The sequence below is a fragment of the Apodemus sylvaticus genome, chromosome 11 (genome assembly GCF_947179515.1).
Source record: "Apodemus sylvaticus chromosome 11, mApoSyl1.1, whole genome shotgun sequence".
In the NCBI taxonomy this organism is placed as follows: Eukaryota; Metazoa; Chordata; class Mammalia; order Rodentia; family Muridae; genus Apodemus; species Apodemus sylvaticus.
In genome coordinates, this window is record NC_067482.1 from 107314703 (window position 1) to 107338253 (window position 23551).

General features: G+C 38.7%; 2 protein-coding genes across 41 annotated transcripts in view; one reads left to right on the forward strand and one right to left on the reverse strand.

The window, feature by feature from the left end:
- LOC127696395 (ubiquitin-conjugating enzyme E2 pex4-like) overlaps window positions 1-7009 on the reverse strand; it is a 312120-nt gene extending 305111 nt beyond the window's left edge. For 23 of the 24 annotated variants that reach the window (XM_052199092.1, XM_052199093.1, XM_052199076.1 and 20 more), the window contains exon 1: window positions 6921-7009. In XM_052199092.1, the coding sequence (XP_052055052.1) occupies window positions 6921-6957 (37 nt within the window). In that variant the 5' untranslated portion in view covers window positions 6958-7009. The remainder of the gene's footprint in view (window positions 1-6920) is intronic. The other variant, XM_052199068.1, reaches the window with a different exon arrangement.
- LOC127696398 (uncharacterized) overlaps window positions 1-23551 on the forward strand; it is an 837478-nt gene that overhangs the window by 424525 nt on the left and 389402 nt on the right. The window lies entirely within an intron of this gene.

Below are 23551 nucleotides of genomic sequence, written 5' to 3' on the forward strand. Positions count from 1 at the left end.
TTTTTCTTTGCTTCACTTTGAGCTTTCTTGACAGATTTCTTTTCTATTATCACTTCTTTTGACCTGTCACATGAGTTTATCAAAGACAAGGGGACAACATAACTACATGCCTGTCTGCTCATAAACCAAAAGAAAGAACTAACACCACTAATACAGTGAATCATAACTAATTAACATGACTTCTGATATAATTAGACTCTACTGATAGGGAACTGGTGTTAATTAACCATGGCAAGTAAAAGCCAAAGTCACGTAAAAGAAGAAACAATTATACTTAAAGTAATTTTAAAATGAATGAACTGAATCACCACAGATTTAAGAAATAGAACTTGAGTACCTTCCTACATCTTATAATAATCAACGAAGTGGGGAGGTTCCTGAAGACGCAATTCCATCTAGATTAATAGATGAGAAGAAATTTGTCCTACAATTCCAACTCTGATACCAGTAACAAAATTATGGGTACTATTATATTTTTATGACATTCCTTTTACAAAGTCAGTAATATTTTTTCATTGGTTGAATGGACCAAGAGAGAATAATATTAGACAATACTTGTAGAAATTCAACCAGACACTATCATACAAATATACACAGCGACTGCAACTGGTACTATTCTCTAATGTGCTCACAGAATCCTCGTAGCCACCCACAAGGCAAGTAGCATTATAATCACCTGTATGTATAGCAGAATGCCAGAGAATAAGGAAGTCCAATAATTCATCTACAGATAGGTCAACAGTAAGCAATAAAGCCAGGATTTGAACTCAAAAAGCAACTTTACAAATCAAGCTGTTCAAAATGCTATTTCTCTCTGCTTTCTGTACAAAATAAACACAGTCATCAGGAAGGGTACCCAGTACTGATCCCTAGATGTTGCACAGATATCACTTAGTGATGTTCAACACCACACACAGTTTGCTCTCCTGGGACATCAAGTACAACAAACAATGACCCATTGAGTTAGAAAAACCATTCCAAGATACTAAGGGTGGCAGGAGAACAGAGTGAAAAAAATTCAAAATAAGTCCATTATTTTATTCTATGGAAAACTGACATAAATACAAGAAGATCACTAAAAAAATTTGCTTTGTAAGACTAGAAAAAGTCTTGTATTTATCATTAATGTGTCTAAGAAGAGTGCTGTTACAACAAGGTATGGAGCATCAACAAATTCCACTGACATTTTCAATACCTCTGACCCTGAAAGTTAATCATACTGCTTGCAGAGGTCTGATCTCACAAGAATTCCATAAGGAGCAGGAACGTGAGGGCCTAATAAGGATGTGTGATACAGGAGCAAAGGGATTAGTTAACTAAAATAAGTGGATTCCTCTCTAAATATAATCCGCTCATAAGGACATTTAGAACATTTGTATCTCATTAGGGGTATTAAGTGAGGAAAAGAGTCTCAGTACCAAACAATCCTAATTATAATTCATCTTAGGAAATAAAGTGAGTTTTCGTAACTGAAATGGAAAATGTATGGCAGGAAACATCTTTAATATAATAACAGAACTGTCACCAAACTCAGACACTAAAGCAAACACGGCAGGCTAAAGGAACACAATGAAAACTAACTAACTGCTCTCAGAATGACAATGGTTTTTCATGTTTCTCAAAACATGCTTCCTCTGTCATCATAACAACCCAAAGCAGAAGTAAGATGACTGAGAAAAAGAGACTCAGTTTGTAAGCAGCAGGAGACATAATAACGGTTTACTCTAACACATCTTCCATGAAGGTGACACAAGAAGTAAAATCAAGGCAGTTAATAAGGCAACTTCACCATCAGTGGGCTTCCATGTGGGGAAAACTCTGTCTACTTTGCCATCTCACCAGAAAGGAGAGCTTGCCAACCAAGTATTGCAACAATAAATAAATAAATAAATAAATAAATAAATAAATAAATAAATAAATTCTATAGAAATGGAATGCATGGTGTGACTTCTTGTTGTTAGATGTTCAAAGACAATTTTACTAAAATTGAAAAGAGAAACTTGAAAGCAGGTAAGCTGTAAACCTCAGCAGCGGTCACAGAATTGAACAGGGAAGGGTTTGAGTTAAGCCAACATGGAGGTCAGCCACCTGGCAGATAACAGCTACAGGGCAGACACAAAAGCTTTAAAGAAAAGGAGACCTAAAGGACTAGAGAAAGCATATTTAGCTCTGGCCAGCAACCTAAAGACAGAAGAGAAGGAGGAATATATATGTTCCGTTTTGAGTCAGAATTCACAATGGCAGGCAGACCCAGCATAAGCTGATGGTAGCTCTGTAGCTTCTGCATCGAGGATGCGAATTCCAGGAAGGGAACGTAAGATAATAAAACAGTAGGTCAGAGGTGATGCCCAGTGTTGGGTATCCATCACAGCTTCGGCCTCTTACTGTGGTAAGAGTCTCCCTCAGAAGGTAGGGCTGTCTCATTGCCTTTTTGAGCTCCACAGCCTTATTGCAAGCAGTTAATTTTCTAAATTTCAGATAGGAAGTAATCACTACCCTCTCCTAGCATAGTTCCTCTCAGGAAGCACTGGAGAAAACTTGGTCCAGTGCCTACTCTCAAGGCTGTTCATCTCCATGACTAAAATCACGAGGCATCTCTCTCTTTGTTGAGAGCTAGGGCTTTCATGCTCCTAGTCTACAACATGCCCCCAGGAAAGACGGGGCAGGCATAGGCATCAGTGTTTTCACATTAGGTACAAGTATTTGCCTTGATTATTTTTAAGTATCTATTTGAAAACTGTGAAGGGGTTGTTCTGTGGAAGTAAAAGAGACAGTTGCATCATTATCCAGCGGTGGCTAAGAAAACACTTTACCATTACATAACAGAAAGATCAGAGGACAGGGAACTATTTTCCTACTGTAAGACTCAACCCAGCTTTTAAAAAGCTGAATTTCTCAGCCAACAAAAGCAATCAGAACAATAGTCTATGTTATCATTAATTTTACACTTTCCAGTATGGCCCACTCCTCTCTGTAGTAAGTCTTTGCTATGGGGAATTAGGGTTGAGGGAAGAATATAGGGATTTAGATCAGTCAATGAATTTTGCATGATGTATGTATATATGTACGTATGTACGTACGTATGTATGTATGTATGTATGTATGTATGTATGTATGTATGTATGTATTCGATAAATGAACTGTCCTTTCTTGATTAGGCAACTTTTCCTTTCCTTGAAAAATAGTGTCAATCCTGTTCCTATTCCTACCTGCCCCTGGTCCACCTACAAATTCTGTTTTCCCTTTCCAGAAGATCCATGTACCCACGCCCACCACAGTCCTCTCTCCTTGTTACTTACCCTCTCTGGGTTTTTGACTTGCAGTATGATTATCCTTAACAACTAATATCCACTTACAAGTGAGTATATATCATGCTTGCCTTTCTGGGTCTGTGTTGCCTTGCTAAGGATCATGGTATTTTTGGTTGGTTGGTTGGTTGGTTGGTTGGTTGGTTGGTTGGTTTGTAGTCTAATCTATTTGTCTGAAAATTTCACATTGTCATTTTTTAACATCTGAGTAATACTCCATTGTTTAAGTGTATATTTCCTTTATCCATTCTTTGGTTGAGGAAAATCTAGGTTGTTTCCAGAGTCTGACTATTATGAATAAAGCAGCTATAAACATAGTTGAGCAAGTGTCTTTGTGGTAAGATGGAGTGTCTTTGGGTATATGCCCAGGAGTGGTATAGCTGTGTCTTAAAGTAAATCAATTCCAAATTTTCTGAGAAACATCCATATTGACTTCCAAAGTAGCTGTACAAGTTTGCACTCTGACCAAGAATGGAAGAGTGTTCCCCAGGCACCATGCTTGCCTCCTGATGCCATACGCACTACCACACTGGTCATGGACTCTAACCCTCTAAAACTATGAACCTCAAAAAAATGTTGCAAGTTACCTGGGTCATGGTATTTTAACACACGAATATAAAAGTGACTAAGACAATGATGAAATCCTATTACCTTAAAAGCCAGAGAGTAAAAAGCTTCTGAGCCTATCAGACACCCTCCTATGTCATACAGACAGCATCTACCCTAAGCATGGAAACAAGTATGAATGTAAATGTATGAAGTCTTTCTTAATTTTAAGCTGAACTATATAGCACATACCCCCTACAGAACACAATCATCTTCTCTTCCTGTGCCCTGTAGCTTGTTCTTTCCATTGAAGCATCTGTTCTGACACTTAATGCCTTTACCTCAGGCATTCAAATATTACCAGGTCTAAATCAGGACCTATCTCAGGAAAACCCCAAGACTTGAATCACCCTTCACAGGATTCATCCACTGTCTAGACCAATTTTCAACCTCCCTGAGGCCTTTAACTAACTTAAGGAAGATGCAATGCTCAATAAAGATCCACAGAAAGAGTGGTGCCAAAGTGGAGACAGAGTATAATTGATATAATCAATGTTGACTAATTTTTGTAGGGTGGGGATTCCAAAGCAATGTAGGTGGAATAAGTTAGCAAAAGAAGTGGGAAAACTGCAGGAAGATAGAAAAGAGGAAAAGAGGGCTCCACGTTTGACAGAAGTTTCTCCACTCCAAAGATGTTTGAAGAAAAACTGTAACTGCTAATCCTAGCCTTTAAAAAAAATACTTCTGACATCATTGCAGTATTAGAAACATTTGGGAGTATGAACCATCAGCTGACAGTTACAGGAATCCTGGAAGGGGAAACAATGGTCAAGGAAGGCCAGACAGCAGTAGTTATAAACCTCTGCTCAGTCCCAAAGCTTCCTCCAAGCCATGCAAGCCACTCCCAGTAAGAGGTGGATGGGAATGCTGTTCCTCACTTCCCCAGGTGATGATGCTAAGGAGGGGCATGAACACAGCTCTGCTGCAGAGAACATTTGAGTTCCTTGTTTTCTCACCTTTTGAAGTAAGACACGTCATGGGTTTCATTCCCAAGGGCCTGAGATTTATAGAAGCCAGTAAAGACATGATTTACAAGTCTAACTACAGAAAATGCTAGTATAAAAACAAAAACTTTCCAATTTTCCTTATGCCATGACTTGGTCCTTCTGTAATATAGGAAATGGGGTTGAGGAAAATGTTGTGGTAAAAAAAAATAGAACAGGTCACTTCAAGATTAGGAATCTTTCAAAAAAGATAGCACCCTCACTCAAAAATTGCATTTATTTTATTTTATGTGAATGGGTGCTTTGCTTACATAGATATATGTGCACCACGAGTGCCTGTTACAGACAGTTGTGAGCCACCCTGGGTGCTGGAAATCAAACCCCAGATTACTCCTCTTCCAGAGGAACAGTGTCTTTAACCACTGAACCATCTCCAGCCCTGTGCTCCAAGTTTGTGACAATGAAGGTTTGAAAAAACAATACACCAACTCTCAAAGCACGTAAGTAAAGAAAATAGATAAACTACCAAACCAGTATTCCATGCTGTCAATGAGTCAACAAGTACATCCCACAGAAACTAACAGTGTTTAATAAAAGTTCCTTTTATCAATAATATTCTCATGTTACTTAAAAATTCCACAAAAATCAGCTCTTTAAAGGAATCTTTTTTATAATTGAAGCCTTTCAACTTAAACGCTTATGCTAGCTAGACTGAGTATTTATAGATACTCAAAATAGTACACCTTCAATTCAGACGTCTAAGAAAGCAAAGAATGGTAGATGTTTCAACAACAAAATCATGCTTCCACAGAATGTCTGTTGCAAGAGAATATATCTGTAAAATCACATGTGAGAAATGTTTATATGTCAGAAATATAACTAACTCATAAATACACAAAACACAATCTGACATTAGAAATAGAGCATCTGTAAATTCAATATCCATTATCTGCCTTTCTGGCTCTCCATGGATGTCAAAAACAACATGACTGATAAGCATCCTTTTCACTGACTGTAGTGCATGCCCACAATTGCCGGCTAGATTAGTAAGTACCCATTGTGGCTAGCATGGCAATAGATGTTCAGGTCAGCCTGTTCGGCGGATGGCAAGAAACCATGGACTCTGATATCAGAAAGTTAGACTTTCAACAATATGGCACACAACAGAGAACTTCCTGACCAGCACAAAACATCGTGGTTGGAGAAATGGAGCATGATTAAAATAAAAGAAACAATACGGGAGAGTTCATCATCTAGTGCCATTTCTATCTTTAGTATAGATTTTAAGATCTAATCTACTCTAAGTCTCTCAAAACAATAACTATTATTCCCATGAGGTAATAATCAACTTAAACTCAGAAAATTCAAGTTCAAGTGTACTGTATGCTGAGACGGTAGTCACAGAGAGCACAGTGGCACTGAATGAGTTCTCACATACTTTACATTCTATGGCCATCTGAAACCATGCATGAATGAAAACATACATGGTGTCATAAGCACATCACAATCTTTCCTAGATAGCAAAGTAGTGAAGTATTAATAACTATTATATGTCATTAAAAATATCCCCTGGCTCTTCTGAAGAGAACAGTATTCTCTAGCTCAGTGTAAGGAATCTGTTCAGTAGCCATGTTACAAAATTCCAAAAGCTAAGTTAATGCTAAAATGCTTATCAACCATGTGGGTTCCAGAGCCCACATTATGAAAAAAAAATACAAAAAAGCTGAACCCCAAGAGGAGAAATTCTCTGTTATCGGGTATCCTACTGAAAAGTCTTGAGAAACTGTGAGTTCTTGCCATCTCAGAAAGCAGGATGACTTAAACACCTATCATTACAATGGCCAAAACAAGGGTACCACTCCTTGTCTACCGGGGTGGTAGACGAAAATCCATGCTGAGCCTCGGGAAAGGAAGCTGAGCTGGACTCTCCCACCAAAGAAACAACTACCTCCACAAGGCAAGTATGGGCATTCCAAGGGGAGGAAGAGGTCCACCTCCCGATTTTCATCTGGCCTTGCTCCCATGTATCAAGTTAATGTTTTAGCTCAGTGAAAGTAATTACCAGCCAGGCTCTGCAATCCATCATTCACCCTGGGCATTCCTGCTGATTCTTTCTTTGGTCTCTAGGACCCAAGAATCTCTTCTGTTGATCTGTAAGTGCAAAGGAAAGATTTGGTTGTTACTAGTTTCTTGCTATTCTAAATTTCTGCCAAGTAATTAGAATAGAAAATGAACTATTTTCAAGTTTTTTAATTGAAGCTATGGGGGTTAGAGTAGTCATAGCCTCTAACAAAAATAAGATTAAAATCATACATCTTTGATGCCCCCCCCCACACACACACCTCTTCCAAGTAGAATGGACAAATGTAATCTGACTCTAGACAGTGAGCTCAGGGACTTGATCCAAATCACCCTCCTTCTAATTTAGGTCATTTGGCAAGAATACATTAGTAAATTAGCAAACTGCATATAAATTTACAAAAGGTATTCCTATATCCTCATATCATCCAAAAGAAAAGCATTATTGGAATCCTCACTGCATAGACAATGAGTGGAAAGTTCAGAGGTTAGATGCACTATCCCCAGGAACACATTTCACAGGTTACAAAACAAATTTACCCACTCAAAACATTAGGCTTCTATACATATTTCCAAGTAACTATAATACAGGACAGCTTACATGAGTTCTAACCAGGAGTAATATCCATAATTGATTAGCTCTTTGGCGTTCATCACACAGTAGGCATTGTTTATTTTACACACTCCACTAAACTACAGACGTGACAAAGGCATTCTAAAATTCCCCCTCAATGCTGCCTACCATGTAAGTCTGTTTCCTTTACATAAGTATACTGATTAGCAATATAAATACAAGTAAATATAATAAATTTATACATACATAGGTATGTATATAATATATAAAAGACCTATGTCGTAATTATCACAGCAATGGTAAGTTAAAATACATCAGTTTAAAACATTCTGTCCTTGGTGATCAGAAACCCTATGGATATAGGATCTGTGGCTATATACACTACCAATCTAAACATCAAATGGCTGTGTGTGACAGCTAGCTTGTTCAGACAATGCTTCATTTGACAATGGACCATGAGAACACGGTGGTCCCACAGATTGACATGAAGCAATGTTTATAAGATGATCTAATGTACACATAGTTGAAAAAGAAAAAAAAAAAGAAACTGAAGGACAAGAAAACAAAGGCCTTATTGTTGGAGCAAAATATTGATGGTAAATTATCTGCTTACAAATAAATCTATGATTAAAAAGAAGAAGAAGAGAGAAACCAGAAAAACTACTACAGACACATTTGTGCCTGAGGAGGAGGCAGTCCTCAGAAGGGCTTGAGAGACGGTGCTACGCAAATGGGCATCTCCATCTTGTCACACCCACGGACGACTTTCCAGGATGACAAGATATGATCCTGACATTGTTTAGACTTCAGCTCTTATATTAGTTTTTAATCAGAAAAAGGTTTTAAATGAAAAATGTCTTGACAACAGTCAAATAATCTTGTACAATGTATCCATATATTAATCTAAGTATAAGATTCAAACATTTAAAAATAAGTTTTATAAAATGCAAAGATTCAGTAACTTGATTAATTACTAAAGAACTACCCAGTACTCCCAGAGCTCCCAGGAACTAAACCACCAACCAAAGAGTACACATGGAGGGGCCCAGGGCTACAGATGCATATGTAGCTGAGGATGGCTTGTTGGACACCAAAGGGAGAAGAGCCCTTGGTCCTGAGAAGGCGAGATGCCCTAGTATAGGGGAATGATAGGACAGGGAAGATGAAGTGTGTGGCTTGGTAAGCAGGGGGAGGGAGGAAGGATTAGGGAGTTTTGGGGGAAAGCAGAACCAGGAATGGGGACAACATTTGAAATGTAAATAAAGAATACAACTAATTAAAAAACCGAACTAAGTGCAGAGGGCTTACAAAGTCTACAGTAGTTTGTTATAATGCCCCAGGTCCTCAAAGTCACACACCATTCACTCACCAACTCACCCACGGCTTTAGGTTTGTAAACTCCACTCATAGAAGTGCACCCTATGTATGCTTGATTTTCAGCATTTCTACTGTGTTCTTTTTGTATCTTTTCTGTGTTCAGATGTTTTTAAATATAAAAATATCAGTTCCGGTTGACTACAATATGCAGAACAGAAATACGCTGTATAGTCTTGTGACTTAGGAGCAAGATAATGTATCACATAACCTTAAGGAACAGGCCACACCATCTAGGACTGTGAAGACTATTCAGTGATGTTCACATAACAATTCAATCTAAATGTCCTGGCATGTTCCTGAGGTTTAGCGACATGAGAGCACAAATAACACCACACCTCTCTTTGTCATTGAATGAAACCAAGGCACCAGGATCTACAAACAGAACAAGCAACATCTGGACTTCTTTGGTGTATAAAAATTAACTTCATCACACATACTATTTTTCTTATTTCCACTCTGTATAATTATACACAACCTGAAAGGTGTGCTAAAAAGGAAGAAGTCAGCCGTAATCCCAGAAATGAGAGCTGCTGAGATCTGCTTTTCCTCCTAGCCATTTCCTCTGACAGACTATTCAAAATACTTCCCTTCCCACAGAAAGCTGGAATACTATCGTAATGGACGGTAATAAGATAGATAACACAGACTAGAAGAAATGGATTTCGTTGCACTTACAGCATTGGTTCAAACTCCTAACTAAAGAAACAAGGCAAACTGGAGGATCTATGTATTAAACTCCTTTGGAAAACTAAGAAAGGAGGCAACCTAACTACTCAAGTGTGACACCCATAAAACAAGAATAAATAAGAATCTACAGTGAGTACAGAGAGGTACCCCCTGTTGGAATTGGTTTTGTTCCTCAAAACCAGTTTTTTACTTTCTATTTTAGCATTGAAACTATAAACTCTTAATTATTTTATCAATGAGAAACTTAGCTCAGTCCCAAAAGTGGGGGTGGGCATAAAAAGTCCTCTTTTCTTCTCAAAATTACTGTCAGAGAACACTAAGGAAATACTACCTAAGTGTAGCACGTACGCCTTTTCCCCCTTCTTGCACAGCTATGTAGCCTTAGCCCTCTAGTACATGAAACAAATAACTTACAAGGAAGGTCAAGTGCAGCGTGATCAGCTCTGCACATGTGAAAATGGACTTCAACGGAACCAGCGGCCTGCAGTGATAGGAGCCCCTGGGACACAAATGTGTTTTAAACATTTTCATTGATCATGTATGTATGTCAAATGTACCTGTTTAAAACACACTCATATAGAAAAAAATGCTTTTTGTACTACTTACCACTGAGTAAACAAACACAAGTTTTAAATAATTTTCAGTGCAACAGACCTGGAATTTTATTCACCCCAGCCTAGTGATTTTAAATGTCCTGTGACCCTCATAAGTGCTGCCAACATCAACATCTGGTACCTGCACAAAGAAAACAGATTCTAAAGGATTCTTCAGAACCCTTTCAATTTCATCATATGCTTAATATGTTTCTAAGATTTTTTCTCTTCTTTCTGACACAGCAAAACATAAGTACTTTTTTTAAAAAGTAAGAAACTGTTCTAAGAGATAGCTGTATGTTGAAAAAATAAGTATCTGAAATCGAGTTGTTGCTTATTTCTTCACCCCTCTAAAGAGTTTATAAACAGGGATCTTAAAAAAAATAAAAAATTAAAAATAAACAGGGATCTTTAATCTGATTAAACTTCTGAGTAGGACCACCCCCCTACAAATACATGAATATGAAGAAGAGACACTGAAACCCAAAGCATAGCCTCTACGCATGTATTTCTTCTTCCTCTTGTATTTTCTAGCACAAGGATTATTTTATGACCATACCATTCAAAGATTGTAAGAAAAATGATCATGTCACTGTGCAGGACTATGACATACACTGTTTTCCAAAGCTATACACTAACAAACTGTGTTAGGAATCTCAAAAGAATCCAATAATTATTAACTAAACAAAAATACTTAATATAGAAGTTCAAACTGACTTCCAAAAAGTAAATCTTGCTATAGGGGAAATCAACTACATATCAAAAAGAAGTGACCTGAAGAACATTTTTTTAAGCTAAATTACTCTAAGATGCCTTCTTTGGTTTAAAAAACTGGAGGAAAGTGTGGGAAGTAGGAAAACTACTTCCCGATTGCACATCATCTGAAATGAAAGAATCATCCCATACTGTGTACTTTCAAGACATTTGCCTGGAAGTTCATGTCTATGGAAACCCCCTCCCTATCTGTGCTTCTGGATCAAGTCTGAATTATCACTGTGTAAGTAAATCAGCCCATAAAAGTTTTCCTCTGTTTCAATATCATCAACTACTAATACACAAGACATACAATGGGGAGTTCACAGCTAATGCATCATTTTCTTTTCTCAAGCACTCATGCCACACCACATACCTGCTTAATATCCAAAATAAAACAGTTGTCTTCTGCATTAGAGATTTTTCTCAAGGAAAAAAAAAAAGCATAGACATCACTCATATCTTAGCCAAAGTACTCAAGGAGACCCAGCATTGGGGCCTGTTAGAGTGCAAATATATTAGCTGTGACTTTGGCAAGTGCCTGTCATGTTGAATACCATGAGGAAGAGAGAGAGTAATTATTGCCGAGAAACCATTAGAGAGCTCCTTAGTAAAACAAGATGCCTGGGCAAACTAATGGACCAACAGTCCACGGCCGTGTCTTTTCCTATTCCATTTAGCTGCATGTCAGTCCTGTCAAATCATCTGACACTCACAATGCAGGCAGGCTCACTACAATTAGCAAGATCTTGGCTCCCATGTTCTTTCACTGGGGCTACAATAAGCAACTACATCTGTACAGCCAGAGATGGTTCCTTGATTGTTTGTGACATAGAGAGCTTGGTGCAAGGCAAAGGCACATTGGTCCTGACTAGCAACAGAACCTTCAGGTTCTATTCTGTTTGAACAAGAGAGGCCACTCCTAGAGTAGGAGCAACTTGCTTCACATTATCCTTCTCTGGTGGGTACTTATTATGCCTACGAGCAGGAAATCAAAAATGTTTTTATGAAAACACATTACTTTGAGATTCTAAGACAAAGACTCTGATCAGTACCTCTGATATATTATCCTGAGGCCAGAGTATGTTAGCCAAATTTAGAAGCAAGAAAGAACTAGACCAAATAAGAACAGTGTTTCTTTCTTTTTTCTTGATCAATGGAAAGCAGCTGACTTGGAGAATGAGGCTAGATAACTTTGTACTACAGGATGAGCTTATTAACCAGGTATTAATACCTCATTGGCTTTTAAAGAACAAACTAGACTAACTTGTCAACACTGCCTTAATAATGTCTCAAGTGTCTCTCACTTCATACACTGTCTCTGCAACTGGACCTGTAAATGGTATGTGCTTTTGCCGCTGTATCCCAATATTCCCAAGCATCTGGGATTGAACGACCCAGGGTCCAAGAACTAACACTAGGCCCAGACGGGCACCTTGTACATTTCCAAGTGGGAGGAGCCAAGTGCTCATTCAGTTTTGAAGTACTGATACTTCAAAAATGACCATTGCCAAAATGCTGTTTATTTAAAAACAATAGAGTACACAATTCTAAGGACTATAACAAAATCATGCTAAAATGTCTTTAGACCCTAACTTCCATCATGTCACCAAACAATTTATAATATGTACCTCTACACAGACACACAGACACACACAGACACACACAGACACACACACACACACACACATACACACACACACACACACACACACACACACACACACAAAGGCAAAGTTAATGAGTTTTTTAGAATGAAGGGAAGCAATGGCTGGATTTTCCAGAAAATAGCAAGCCTTCAAGGAGGGAGGTGACGAGTTAACATGAGACACTCTGAATATTTGGAAGACAACCTTCCTTTAAATGAGACACTGCTGGTAATGGTAATAGGGAATTTGCAATGAAGGGAAGGACATGCAATTATAATCTGGCTGGGCCCCACTGGACAAAATGTGATTTATTTGAAAGCTGCCTTTGCACTCAGTAAATGTTCCTGTTATGGGCTGCTCAGTCAGTGACAGCTTTCCAGATGTCAATCAAATTATCATCTATTTACAGTTGATTTGGTAGTGTCATTTGCAATATTCCCTACGTTTCTGATGAAATCAGAAGCACAGAATTTTCTCCAGTTTGCCCTGGCACTCGAGTAGGCACACTGCTCTTTGCAAATGTCATGTGTCCGCTTATCAGCACTTTAAGGAGCGTGACCTTCCATTCGGCTGAGTGAATCGCTACCAGATGCAAATCTCTCAATCGTCAAGGGAAGACTATGGCAAATTTTAATATACTTTGAAAATCTCAGTTTACATAAGTGTTCAAGGTGCAGCTTTACCCAGGCTAACAGTTTTTGTATAAAAATGAGCCTAAATTAAAGCCTGAAAAACAAGGAAAAATTTTAACTCTTTCAGGATTTTGCATGCCACACACTGAAGCAAACAATTTTGTACAAGTACAGAATGAAGTCACTGTAGTTTGCTGCTAGCTATAAATTTATTTCATTGAAGTATGTATATATACTAGTGGCTATTTTATCACTAAAGCATCACAAAATATGTTTCCGTTGAAATAATGCATACTGATTCAACACCTGTGAGCTAACCTATAAACACCTAATTTTCAAAAATTGAAGTGGGTACTATTTTTCTTCTCAAGTTACAGATAAGGATATTCAAAGACACAAAGGTTACCCTGACTGTCCACTATAACTAAGTCAGAACATCAAGTCCAAATCTAGACTCCAAATCTTAACTAGTATACTATATTATGTGTGTGTGTGTGCATACAGATATATGTACACACGTGCTCTATGTGAGGTATGTGGTAGAGAATATAATTACTCATTAAAAGAGATTATCTTCCTTCTGCTGTATCAAAATTAATTTGCAAGTCCTGGAGACAGACTGCTTTCCCAGAATCTCTTCAATTGTTCAATATAACTGGAAGTAAGAAATCCATGAAACATGAAATACACAGAATGAACAATATTTCAAATATTAGTATTTGCAAGCAAAGGATGCCTCTATTTCTCACATCTGAGAACAGAGTTTTGTTCTGAAGGGCTCAAAGGTGTCATGAGGGTCTTCTTGATATGTAACCAATACTGATCAATATAAGTCTTTAATCATCAAACAAACATCACTAATAATCCATGGACATACTAAGATTTATCAGAGGATACATGACATCTTTGGACCTAGAATGACTGTACAAAGATACACAAGAGTTGGGGAATCCTCTGGGTATACGCCCAGGAGAGGTATAGCGGGGTCCTCTGGAAGTGTCATGTCCAGTCTTCTTAGGAACCGCCACACTGATTTCCTTAGTGGTTGTACCATCTTACAATCCCACCAGCAGTGAAGGAGTGTTCCTCTTTTTCCACATCCTCGCCAACACCTGCTGTCTCCTGAGTTTTTAACCTTAGCCATTCTGACTGGTGTGAGGTGAAATCTCAGGGTTGTTTTGATTTGCATTTCCCTAATGACTAATGATGTTGAGCATTTCTCAAGGTGCTTCTCGGCCATCTGAATTTCTTCAGGTGAAAATTCTTTGTTTAGATTTGTACCCCATTTTTAATAGGGCTATTTGGTTCCCTGGGGTCTAGCTTCTTGAGTTCTTTGTATATATTGGATATTAGCCCTCCACTATGTTCATAGCAGCCTTATTTATAGTAGCCAGAAGCTGGAAAGAACCCAGATATTCTTCAATGGAGGAATGGATACAGAAAATGTAGTATATATACACAATGGAATACTATTCAGCAATTAAAAACAACGAATTCATGATTTTTTTTTAGGCAAGTGGTTGGAACTAGAAAATATCATCCTAAGCGAGGATCACAAAAGAATCACAATCACAAAAGAATACACATGGAATGCAGTCATTGATAAGTGGATATTAATTAGCCCTGAAGCTCTGAATACTGAAGATACAATTAGCATATCAAATGATTCCCATGAAGAAGGAAGAAGAGGGCCCTGATCCTGGAAAGGCTTGATCCAGTATTGTAGGGGAGTACCAGGATAGAGAAAGGGGAGGGGGAAAGATAGGAGAATGGATGGAGAAAAGAGGACTTATGGGACATATGGGGTGGGGGGCTGGGAAAGAGGAAAGCTTTTGGAATGTAAACATGGAAAATAAAAATATATTTTAAAAAAAGATCCACAAGAGTTACATAAACACAATTAAATTTCTATAAGGCTATAGTTAAACATCTCTATTTTTTATTCAAAACCATTTCATAATAAACTACATGAAGCTTCACAGAGACAAATTCAAGTAATTACATATGTCACTTAGGCTGCATATACTTACATAAACATAGTGATATTTCTGAATTCTGCTTAGAATTCAGGAAAAAAGGATTAAAAGTAAAACATTTAACTTCTTGAAAAGTTAAGTTGAGTGGAAATAGTCTGATATTCAGACACTCTGATATATCAAGATGCTAACTTGAAATCGTTCATAAGAAAAAAGTAATATAAGAACAAAAGAGGTTGGTTGCCATAGACCCTACTGTAGTTAAAGGTAGGAATGTTGATTAATGAGAAAAAGAACAAAAAAAAAAAAAACAAAACAACAACAACAACAACAACAAAACCACTGAACCAACTTTTAAAAACTGCCACGGCCAAAGCTTCACCAGGGGTGATAACCAGATACTTCACTGCAAAGAGAGAGAAACTACTATAAAGATGTGCCTAGGAGACAATGCAAGAAAGAATTTAAACAAAATTTTCAGAACAAGTTCTAAATTCTAAAATTATCTCTACATACTGATCAATAGTTGGTTTGGCATATATGAAGAATAGGAACCACAACCATCCATGGCTTAAATCAAGAATAGACACTCCTCTTAGATTATTGGGTCCCTGTGCTGTCTCTCTAACTTTATATAACTGGTATTCTATGAAATTACCTCTAAGGGACAGTCTTTTCTCTTCACTTTAGTTAAGTTAGTAATGTTAAACAGCTTTACACTGGCCTTGAGTTACTAATATCTTGATTATTATCTATGACTAGCAATCTCCATTAGCCAAATTATATGTTTCCAGCTTACGAGTATGTTCTTAAGTTTTAGCATCCTTTTTATATGAAACCACTTGACAAATTACCATTTCTGAGGCAATAAAAAGACAATATCAGCACCACAGATCTCTTTCTGACAAGAATGGATTAGAAGAATGATGGTAAAAGCATTAAATCTTATCTACACAGTTATTTTAAGTAACAGAGCACAAGATAGCATCCTCTTCCATGAAAACAGGGTTTATAAGGCAAAAGCTAACAAGTTTTATCCAATTCTTCTAATCTCCCCATGATCATCACCAAGGGATGCGCATCTATTTGTTCCATACATGAGGGCTGCCACTGTTGCCTCGATACACAAAATGTAGCCTCCTTTACCGTAAGCATCAATTTTGATTGCATGTAATTAACAAGGATGTAAATATTATTGAGGAAGAAGATATAGTGGAATGAAGAAAGGAAATAAGGAGGGGGGAGAGAGGAGACAGCTAAGAGGGGAATGTTCTCTGGGATGGGAGACTTGAAAAAGTCCAAGCCATTGATTGGAGGATGAGAACAATGAGGAAAAAAGACTGAATTCCTCCTTACATCTGCTTCTAAGCTGTCTACCTGAACCCAAGGATTATAAAGACTAGCAAGTAAATCATAGAGCAATGTGAAAAGTTATTGTTATCTAAACATAAAAACACTAGTGATGATTTGGGGATGTAACTCAATGGAAGAAGGTTTGCCTACCACATGCTGAGGTCCTCACTTCAGCCCCCAGCACCAGAAGAAATCCCACTTAAGAAGATTTCTGAGGCCTACAAGTTTTGTTTCTGCCTAGAATGACATCTCTGCAATTCTTTCCTAGAATGAGAATAAACTCCGAAGATTCAACATACTCTAAAACACAGGCCATAGCACGGGCAAACACTGGCCCGTAGCTACACATGGGACAGTCAGACAAAAAGCTTTCTGAGATCCACATCACTTTACTGTCATTGGTTTGTAAAACAGAAACTAATACATAGCATAGAACCTTGGCAAAAAGTAGATAGACCGTACAGGTTATATAAGAAAACAGGGTGTATGTATGGGTATGTATGTGTGTGTCTCCTATTTGATTTATGAAAGTTTCAACATCTATTTTCATAATTGTAGTTAAGACATATTTCTATATCAACTTTAAAATTTTTATATACAAGCATAATAAATATAGACTAAGAAGGGATTATACTTATGGGAAATTTTCTTTTGTAAGGCCCATTACCCAACTTTTTTTAAACTGCAATTTTGACTTCATAATAAATTATTTGCAGCAGAACCCAGAATCCTATTAGAAAGGGTTACTTCAGTCAGTTTAGGACTGGAGCTAGACCCTTGAGGGTACACACACACACACACACACACACACACACACACACACAAATACATGTGTATGCCTGTGTGTGTATGTGAGAGAGAGGGGAGGGGGGAAGGAGAAGGAGAGGGACAGAGAAAGACAAAGACAGAAACAGAGACAAATAGAGACAGAGACAAAGAGACAGAGGAGCAGAGAGGAGAGGAGAGGAGAAAAGAGGAGAGGAGAGGAGAGGAGAAGGGAGGGGAAGGGAGGGGAGGGGAGGGGAAGAGAGGGGAGAGGAGGGGAGGAGAGGAGCTTAATGCAGCATAAAAAACATTATAAGGTCTGATTGCCAAGAGGCTCAGAGACATTTAGAACAACCTGCCTAGGTCCAGCAAGTTGGTGACTGGTACAAGAAATCAAATCTGCTTTTCCTGCCCCGAAACTCCAACAATAATGCATATGAATGTCCCCAAGCAAGGCCCCTACTTCTTCTTGCTCCCACCAGCCATACAGTGGGAAGGGCTTAGCTTTGCCACATGTCACAAGCCCATTCACAGACTGATTACCAAGTGACTTCAAGGAAACCAGATTTTGCTCCTGTCAGACATTAAGTGTATCAGTTCTTCTGGTTGAGGTTTAAATGGCCTAGGTGTCAGCGCTCTTCCTTAGAACAAGTATATACTTCTATCCAAGCTTCTCACTACAGGGCTTACCTGTCAGGAAAGGATGCTGACACTGAGATCTGAAACACACATAAGCCTCTGTTGCGCCTTCTTTACTGACCTTTAGAGTGGTCTTCAGTGTGTAATCCCTCAACAGATACAGTAGACCTGAAAACATTGATTATAAATTCCTTCTCATTAAAAAAAGGTCGCAACTACAAAACTCCAGAGGCATTAATACTGCTGGAGAACCCTGAGTGGAAACAGAAACATTCTCTGCTTTTGTCAGTGCCATGAACCTAAGCAGTTAAATGCCCCCATACTATTACTGTAGCACGAGATTTTACTAGGTTACACTAATGTACATGTGGAAACCTTTCCTAAAACTCTACAAGTTTAGAAGTTTCTAGGACCCAAACCCAATGTGTTGTAGTAACTTCAATTATTATCCATATCCACAAAAAAGGATCATCAAAAAAACCCCTATAATCCCCACATGGATTCAAAAGACAAACAACAACAGACCTGAAGCCCCCCAAGGTAGCTGTGATACAATTCTGTTTCATTGATAAAACAGCAGCTTACATCAGAGATATATTATCTCACATTTCCTTATGTATATATGTGTATATCTGTAGTATCATAGAACCCTCAAAAATCAATGACACAGGTAGGGTGGGGGGACATTTTCATCATAGCTATTTATTGTCATAGAAGTCAAGGCCTGTTGCATAAGAATTTATGCAAGCTGGTACCGGAAAAAAGGCGATATGTGAAGTCAAGGAGTTGAATCTTCTAAATCAAAACTCAGTTCTTTCTATTTTTCTTGGTATCGTGAAAGGATGTCCAAACAGCAGGGTATTATTTAGTCCTATAAGATATAGTTTATCTTTCCTAATTAATACTCAGATGGTCATGATCCTTGATAGTACTAATGAAGAGGTTTCTAGGCCCCTCCTTTGGAACAACAAAACACAAAGGTAGAGAAACTGACTGAAAAATCTCTCCAGCCTTTTTCCACCCATGCCTACTGACCCATCTCAGTTAATGGCAGTACTTACAAAGCCATAATGCAAACATAAAGCCCATAAAACAAAGCAAGGTCAAAAACTTGATTTGCTCTCTTTATAAAAAGATCCGTGGAGTACTGAGTATCCCTGATACCTGCCCATTAGGACCTACTGTCACGCAACTCACCCAGGCATGCTTCTGAAGCAAACTTTCCCTGTTTTTATCCTTGGCAGGTGGAATAGCAAACTGGTAAAAGTAGCATTTACTCTGCCATTGTCTTGAGCCTTATAAAACCAAAAGATTCTAATCATCCGGCCCTTGGCTTAACAACCAATCTTAGCAGGGGCTTCAGAGGGAGTGGCCTACAGGCCTACAGGCCCTGCTGTTTCCTGTAAAGGACAAGGTCTGAATACCTGGAGCCAGAACTGCTGCTGAAGGCTAGGCTTTACAAAGCAATGCACATTTAGAAGGAGGGAACACCTCAGCCTCAGCATGTCAGCCCAGGGGTTCCCAGGAGGAGCCACCACCAGTGACAGGCTTACTACAAAAGGAAGTTTACTGGGGGAAGGGAAGGGGACCAGGAAAAGGGACAGAGGTAGTGAATAAAGGACAACAGAAAGACAGAAAGAGAGAGGAGGGAGGAAGAGAAGAAGAGGCCAGCTGGCAACAAGTGGAGGAGAGAGAGAATGAAGGAGAATAGGAGATGGAGAGAGAGAGAGAGAGAGAGAGAGAGAGAGAGAGAGAGAGAGAGCGCACACACACACACACACACACACACACACACACACACACACACACACGCTGGTGTAGCTGAGCAGTTCTTATACTCCATGTTGGCTCAAACCTAGGTAGCAGTTTGCTGGAGCCTGGCAGAATTGTCTGTTAGCCGACAGAAGGAGCCTACAGGTCTACTTGAATGTTTTTGGAGCAATAATGTTTTAACTAAATAGAATAAATACAATTAATCACGTGTTCGTTGGAAAAATTATTGTAACCAAAAACCTACATATACTAAGTGCATGCGTGCATGCGTGCGTGCGTGCGTGTGTGTGTGTGTGTGTGTGTGTCTGTGTGTGTGTGTCTGTGTGTGTGTCTGTGTATTAAAAAGGTAAAACACAAAACAAAACAGTAACTCAATGGAAAAAGCTATCATAGAGCTTTCCTACCTACAGGTCCATGGGAGTGGATAATGCAAAGTGAAACCAGAACTCTGGGCTATCATACAAAGTCTCCCCCAAGTTTAAAGGCTCAAGGTTTTATCTCCTCAGTGTGGAAAGAACTCAGCCTTGTGCACACAAAGCAAGCCCTCTGCTGAGCTACACCCCAACTCCTCACACAGCTTTAAAACACTGTCAGGGCAAACTAAACCTACCTTCAGGCTGGTCCTGGACACTCTGTTCTGGGTTCCTGGCTTCAAAGGAAAACATCAGTGTGTGAGAGAACAGAGGCAGCAGACTACCCTCAAGAAAGCAAGAAGAACTGGGCGCTGGTGGGGGTAGAGGCAGGAACCTTTGATCCCAGCACTTTTGAGGCAGAGGGGGTCAGTCTATGAGTTCAAGGCCAACCTGGTCTACAGAGTGAGTGTGAGCTAAGACTACACAGAGAAACCTGTCTCTAAAAAACAAAAACAGAAATGTAAGAAGACAATGTCATTTCTTCTCAGGGTTCCTGGGAGTCGATGTATGGAGGCTCAGCAAATTTCCCACAATCACACTAATGCATGAGGGGAAAAAAAACAGTTCCCTAGCCTAGCCAGCAGAGAGGGAAGCCTATGGACCTAAAGGAACACTAACTGAAGGATCTGTGGGCCTGATGGTTTCTTGAATCTTGAGAAGCCTTAACTGATGGGTGCAGCTTTCACACAGAAATCTCCTGTACCTTAACAAGTACATATGCCTCTTTTCTTTGGAGAAGCATGTAAAAGAACTATACACAAGAATTCCATAAGAAGTTGCAGGAGAGTTACAGCATTTTTGGCTAAGACCACTATTTCTGCTGCCTCCAGAGCTCTGTTGGGTAGCTAAAAAGAAAGGAAGGGGCCAGCAGTTAAGTGCCCTTAACTAAAGTCACACTCGGCTATGCAACGGGCTGCAGATCCAGGATACCCGTGTCTATGGCTTCCTGAGTCACACCTGCCTGGCAGACCAAACTCTGGGTAGCTGTGAGAGATGTGGGCTTGGAGCCTGGCAGGGACAGCACTAAGGTGTCTTCATTGCTCCATCTGAAAGAAAAGCTACATAAAACCAGGGAACACTACCCACCACAGTCCCATCTGTCTATTTTCAAAGACCTGGGATCTTCTGTATAAAGGCCAGGGCCTCAGCCTGAGAGCTGGTCTTGCATCAAACAGAAAGCAAGGCCAGCAGGCAGTTCCAAGCCCAGCTGTTTCCCAAGCTCATGGTGCAGGTGTGAGATCACCCCCAGGAACCTCACCTGCCTGCAGTTTGTCACCTCAATGTCATTACCACAGACAGAGATGTGTTTGGGGTTTTGTTTTACTTCACACCAGGGGGAAGTCATTTTTGGAATTTTTCATCTTAAATAGTTTTTTCTTAAATGTATGTGACACATATTCCTCATAGGACTTAATAAAATAGATATTTCTCATGACTGCAAAGTGAACTACAGCTGTACAGATTAAAACAAAATTTATTTACTTTTTTTGTTAAAAAAATTCTGGTTGTAATCAAAATACAGCTTAAACGAAAATTTCTGGAAACCTTAAGAACAAATAAAAAATGAAATATTCTCAGGAAGTAGTTTTAATATACTATTAATTTATAGAACAAAGCTAGCCAAAGCTAACAAATATTGAGCAATATATCCTGGTATTTCTTTTTGTTACATAACAAAATATTATTTCAAAACAGACTTTTAAAAATCTTTTCTTTCATGATTATCATCAGAAAAACAAGCTGAAAAATCATTATCCTCGGGTTCCTGAAACACTTAACTTGATAGGCAGGCATGGTGGTAAAGGCCTGTCACTCCAGCACTCAGGAGCTCAGGGTGGCAATGTCCCCAATTCCGAGCCAGTCTGTGAGTCCCTGTCTCCAAGAATCCAGGAGAGACAAGCAAAATTTTTTCCTAACCTGACATGTCTCTAAAATGGGCTACAGGCTACAAAGGTTCTGATTGCTGCTACAACGTTCCCTCGTAAACACAAAGCAAGCCCGTTTCCTAGCAAGAGCTTTGGATGACTAGTCAGGAAATACTATTCTTGCATGTAACCTCAAGCACATGAAAACAGATACAGGTTCTTTCACTTGGTTATTCTGTTTTATGATTTAATTTTTTGACTTGTTTTATATATGAATATATATAGACTATGTAATTAAATATATGTATGAAAACTAAACACATTCCCTATCCATTAAATGTTCAGAAGAGGAAAGAAAAGTGATAGGAATGTGGTTTTCATCACATCCTCAGGTGACTTCCCAGATCTCCTTGTCACGGTGAGAGTGTTACAATGACAAGAAGGGACAAACCTTGGGGACCCTGTAACCTCCCCAGACATGGTGTTCTAAGAGGATTTGGCTTGGCTTGCCTCTCCTGATTATGCACTATATCCTGGAAGCAGAGGAACGGTGACATGGACCACTGGACTGTGGACAATGTTTTCTAGTCCCAATTGCTCCAACTCCTCATTTACTATTTTGTGTGTTGCTCTGACACAGTAAGATGAAGGTAGCCATAACTCCAGACAAGAGCATTAAAAAATGTTTTGCCTTTTCTAATTAGGTAAAGAATGCAGAAAAGCATGCATTTACAACATATTTAATAGACCAGCATATATGTGCACATATACACATGCTTGCTGTTGCTGTCTCTGTCTCTCTCAGTTCCAGGGGCCTGATACTTCTTTATTGGCATAGGTACATAGGCATGTTAAGATTTACATAAAAACATTTTCCTTCATGTAGTGATTAATAGTTCACAACTCAAATATCTGAAAATCTAGAAAAATCTTATTATTAAAAATTATTTTGACCTCCACCAAAACTAGTATTAGCTAATATAAACAATTATTCCTACACCTTCCAAGTTTGAAATTAGATATCCAGAAACACAATGCAAACAAAGCAGTTCATATTTAAACTACCTCTGATGTTCCTTTTGTAGACTTCACACCGTGGGTTAACAGGTCACACTACAAAACAGCATTCCATAGATAACAGATACTGACCAGATGTTCAAATAAAAAAATAAAAATTGTTTGTGAATTTTTATTTGGATACAACTAAGAAAAGTTATTATTATGCCAATTAATCAAAGAATATGTTAGGGGGTGGAACCTTCACATTATAATGATTCTTCTGTTTCAGACTTACCAAGACAAATAAGCCACGTATATCCACTAGGATTGAGGACTTTTTGACTACTAGTTCTAAGGCACCCAAGTAGATAAGGCTATTGACTGTACCTTATGATCTCAAAGGACACCAACAGTACAGATGGTAATTTCTACTGAGTCTACACACACCCTACTCATCATATCTAACGACTCAGCATAAGGAATGAGCTGCCACAGAAGCAATTATGGGGAAGATCTCAAAAACAAAAACAAAACAAAACAAACCCAACAAATACAAAAAGACTAAC